Source organism: Poecilia formosa, unplaced genomic scaffold, assembly GCF_000485575.1.
Source record: "Poecilia formosa unplaced genomic scaffold, Poecilia_formosa-5.1.2 Scaffold21, whole genome shotgun sequence".
Lineage (NCBI taxonomy): Eukaryota > Metazoa > Chordata > Actinopteri > Cyprinodontiformes > Poeciliidae > Poecilia > Poecilia formosa.
In genome coordinates this window covers 383,802-388,045 of record NW_006799960.1, presented here as the reverse complement: position 1 = coordinate 388,045, position 4,244 = coordinate 383,802, and the positions used below count along the sequence as shown (strand labels likewise).

General features: G+C 38.2%; 2 protein-coding genes and 1 long non-coding RNA gene across 3 annotated transcripts; 2 read left to right on the top strand and 1 right to left on the bottom strand.

The window, feature by feature from the left end:
- Positions 1-38: 38 nt before the first annotated feature.
- Positions 39-541, top strand: LOC103135189 (ladderlectin-like). Its single transcript, XM_007547805.2, has one exon. The coding sequence runs from the start codon at positions 53-55 to the stop codon at positions 539-541; it is 489 nt and encodes a 162-aa protein (XP_007547867.1). The 5' UTR covers positions 39-52.
- Positions 542-958: 417 nt separating this feature from the next.
- On the top strand, positions 959-1,300 carry LOC107835760 (galactose-specific lectin nattectin-like). The gene has a single exon (XM_016669225.1). The coding sequence runs from the start codon at positions 959-961 to the stop codon at positions 1,298-1,300; it is 342 nt and encodes a 113-aa protein (XP_016524711.1).
- A 559-nt stretch (positions 1,301-1,859) lies between these two features.
- Positions 1,860-2,420, bottom strand: LOC107835761 (uncharacterized). The gene is made up of 3 exons (XR_001661581.1): positions 2,304-2,420; positions 2,057-2,228; positions 1,860-1,986 (listed from the first exon to the last, which is right to left on the bottom strand). It is a non-coding gene; the product is annotated as an uncharacterized LOC107835761 (long non-coding RNA).
- Positions 2,421-4,244: the final 1,824 nt, after the last annotated feature.

The window sequence follows — 4,244 nt, the reverse complement described above, 5'->3', positions numbered from 1 at the left end:
AACTCCAGCAAAACTCTGAAATCTCTCAAAATCAAGAACATCAGACTCCAAGATGATTTTGCTGTTCTTCATGTTTGGTCTCTCTCTGGCTGCTGTTGTTCCTTCAGACAGACAGGAGATGACACTACAGCGGGGCGGCTGTCCCCCGTTCTGGTTTGGCTTCAATGGACGCTGCTACAAGTACATCGCCACCTTGATGACCTGGGCTGATGCAGAGCAGCACTGTGTGAACCAAGGAGCCAACCTGGTGTCCATCCACAGTCTGGAAGAAGAGAACTTTGTCAAACTGCTGATCAGAAACTTTGATCACGCCGATGGTACCAACTGGATCGGACTGTCTGACGCTCAGAAGGATGGAAGATACTTCTGGTCTGACGGATCTCGATTCAACTTCAAGCTGTGGAATACAGGAGAACCAAACAACTATGGAGGATCTGAACCGTGTGTGCACACCAACTTTGGCCCAGCCAAGGGATGGAATGATAAAGTGTGCACAGACAAATACTCCTTTGTTTGTAAAGCTCGCCTATATTTGCAATAGCTGCTCACAATGTTATTCCAAATCTGTTCAGCTGTTTTAAATTTGTTGATCAGAATATATCAAACTAAACCTGTGTGTGGGATAAAAGGTGCAAATGTTTTGTATAATTTGTTTAACTTAAATAATTGGACCTTGCTTTATCACTCCTTCTTTGTATTCTAAGATTATTATTCTTTAGATGTGTTGATCTATTTAAATGCAAGATAAAAAAAAATATGTGCATCGTTGTTGGCAAAATTTTATTTTGATGAAGTTTAAAAATATTTGTATTTGTGATACCATGAAAAACAAAGCTTTGAAGGAATTTGATAAAAATATGTTTAGATTTTAAGGTTATAAAAAGTGGCTGCCATGTCTCATTTTGTCATTCTGATGGAGAGGAAGTAGAACTACTACTACAGGTATGTTGCCTCATGTATGCCCTGGGCTGATTCAGAGCAGCACTGTGTGAACGAAGGAGCCAACTTGGTGTCCATCCACAGTCTAGAAGAAGAGAACTTTGTCAAAAGCCTGATCAGAAACTTTGATCCCACTGAGAGTGCCAACTGCATCGGACTGTCTGACGCTCAGAAGGATGGAAGATATTTCTGGTCTGACGGGTCTCGATTCAACTTCAGGTTTTGGAATGCAAGAGAACCAAACAACCATCAAGGACCTGAACCCTGTGTGCTCACCAGCGTCGCCTCAACCAAGAGATGGAACGATACATTGTGTAGACTTAAATACTCTTTTGTTTGTAAAACTCGTCCAGTTTGCTGAGAATGTAATTCTGAATCTACTCAACATGAGGAATAAAACATGCAAAGGTTTTTCAGTAATTAGTTTTTTCCTACATGGTTTTTGACCTTTGTTTACCATTCTTTATAAATACTCCTTTGTTTGTGAAGCTTACCCTGTTTTCTGGAATTGCTATTCCTTGGATGTGCTCATCAGAAATGTCAACTGAAACAATAAAGCTTTGAAGAAATTTGACTGAAATACGTTTAAATTTCAAAAAACCAAATGTGTTGAAAGAGATTATGATCGCAAAATGTCTTTTTCACTGATGATAAAAATTATTAACTTGCGCTGGCGTTGTGAACTTACATCTGAATGAACTTCCAAAGTAATATCAGGAAGACAATAATCTGGAGTGTTTGGTTGGATGCAAAACATGACAATGTGACACACTGAGAACTTTGCAATTTAACTATTAACACTAAGATTTTTTTCTGTGCAATTAAGAAATCTGAGTAAAATAAGAGTCATTTTGATTTGTTCATGTGTTGATGTCATAGGATCATGGAAATTGATCAAAGTAAAACCAAATTGTGTCATGTTTGTGTCGAGTTTCCTAACCCACATGCAGAAACACTCCAGAGACAGGAAATACAATAGTGAGATTTACAATGAATACAAACAATGAGAAATGGAATCCTAGGTTCGTCTGGCAGATCTCAGGGCAACTAGCGGAGGACAGAGATGATTAGTCAGGATCCAAGGAATTTTCTGTTTGGCGGAGGTTGAGAATTATACCTGTTCAGGGGGAGTTTTGGACCAGGGAAGGACCTTGAAGGTCTAGAGGCTGGTCAACGGGTTGAGGGCTGAGGTCGGTGGCGGCGGCAGAGGACGAATAGGTAAGACTCTAGGCGGTGAGGGTTCGGTCTCAAGGGTTGGTTGTTGACCTGATAACTCAGGACCAGGGTAGCTGTGAACACAGAGACAAGAAGGGTCAGAATCTAGAAACAGATCCAGATATAAGTAGCTCAAGGTAAGCCGGTACCCTTACTGGCTAACACTCTGGCAGAGAAGTGTCAGCATCCTCCTCCACTTATACGCCTCCAAATGAGTAGATGGAGGACAGGTGTGCAGACGCCGACTCATGCCCCCAGGAGGAAGGTCTCAGGCTCCCTCTAGTGGAGAAAAGCTGACAAACCTTAGGATCCCAACAAATTGGGGCACACGAACTCAAACCCAGTTTCATATACTGATTGACACACAACACAAGCAGCAATAACATCTTTTTGACAAACAGCATTCTACCTAGGATTCTATTTATCAGTGAAATACAAACATATAAATATTTAGTTGTGACATAAATGTTTTTAGCCAATGATATCTCACTAACAGTACAGATTCCCTCTTTGCAGGGTATAAAAACCCCACATCAGTCATCTGTCTCTGCAGGATTCTTGGTTGCATTAACTTTTATAAAGAAATTCTAGCACAACTTCAATTTATAATGAAGAAACCAACCTCCATACACGTAAGGCAAGAAAACTGCCCCATGTTCTGGTTCAGTTTCAGCAGCAACTGTGACGAATAGGTTGCCATGCCGATGACCGGGGCTGATGCAGAGCAGCACTGCGTGTCCCAAGAAGCCAACCTGGTGCCCGTCCACAGCTTAGAAGAGGAGAACTTTGTGAAACTGTTAATCAGAACTTTTAATCCCAGTCAGGGAATCAACTGGATCAGACTCACTGATTTTCAGTCATATTTTTCTGGTCTGATGGCTCCAAAGTCATGTTCAAGTTTTGAGAGGCAAACAACTCAGAAGGACCCGAACCCTGTGTGCACACCAACTGAGACTCTGACTGAAAGCGGAAAGAATAAAGTGTGAACGGACACATGCGCCTTTGTTTGTAAAGTTCGTCCAGCTTGTAAGTAGGTGCTGGGAATGTCATCCTGAATCCACAAATGTATTGATCAGAAATTATCAGGCTTCTTCAGATTCAATGCAGTACAGACCGCTGCAGAAGATCATTCCTATGAACAGCCATCGCCATCTTCAATAAGACTTTGAAGAGTCTAAATTAATGAATTACAATAACATTTAATTAACCTTTGGGATTAATAAAGTTTGCTTAAATTTGATTTAAAAAAAACAACAACAAAAAAACGTTGAGGTCAAACAGAATGAGGCAACAAACTTTGTTATTCAATGTGAGGATTCAAAATAATTTGACTATTTGGACAGTTTCATTTTCTAGGATCATAGGTTAAACTTTGATTTTCAATGTAATAAATAAGAAGATGGATAGAAGAAGAAAATGAAATGAGAAACAGTATTTCCTGAAATTGAGGAAATTAAAGTTTGAATTTCTGCTGTGGTTGCAAAAATCGTGTTTTTGTTGGTTTCTAGGTATTGGCATCTTATTTTTCAGGATCATATATGAAGTGTTATTGTTTATTTTGAAGAGTTTAAGATATATGACTCAACCTAGTCCCTGAACTTTTGCATCCTCAGTGGAACAATAAAAGATAAAGTTTCTTTGTAAATCAACAACCTTTACAGGAACAGAACAAGGAAATTAAGAGAACAATAATTGTTTGACACACCTGCACGTGTTCCTTAACTCATTTTTTAAAGAAGGAACCGAACAGAATTAATGTTACTGATTATTTTGTTTCATACAGAAACATGATACCTTTTTTAATTTTTTTACTGAGCAATATATGAAAATTTATCCACAATTTTCAAAAACTAAAGTCACTGTGTCAACTATTTAAACTGGATCTAATGTACTGAATCATTGCAACCCAATAAAGAAATTTAAAGAGCTCCTACTTGGAGTTTTCTTGTTTAATATATAATATATAGATTTTGAGAAGCTTTTAATAAAAAAAAAATAAATGTTGTCTTTTGATATTATTTTGTTAAAATGTTATCCTGAAATATGTAATATATAAATATGAATATGTCAAACTTTTAATTTTAATAAGA

What these genes read in the sequence shown, in the direction of transcription:
- LOC103135189 (XM_007547805.2), top strand. Translation starts at nt 53, where the DNA reads ATGATTTTGCTGTTCTTCATGTTTGGTCTCTCTCTGGCTGCTGTTGTT.
- LOC107835760 (XM_016669225.1), top strand. Translation starts at nt 959, where the DNA reads ATGCCCTGGGCTGATTCAGAGCAGCACTGTGTGAACGAAGGAGCCAAC.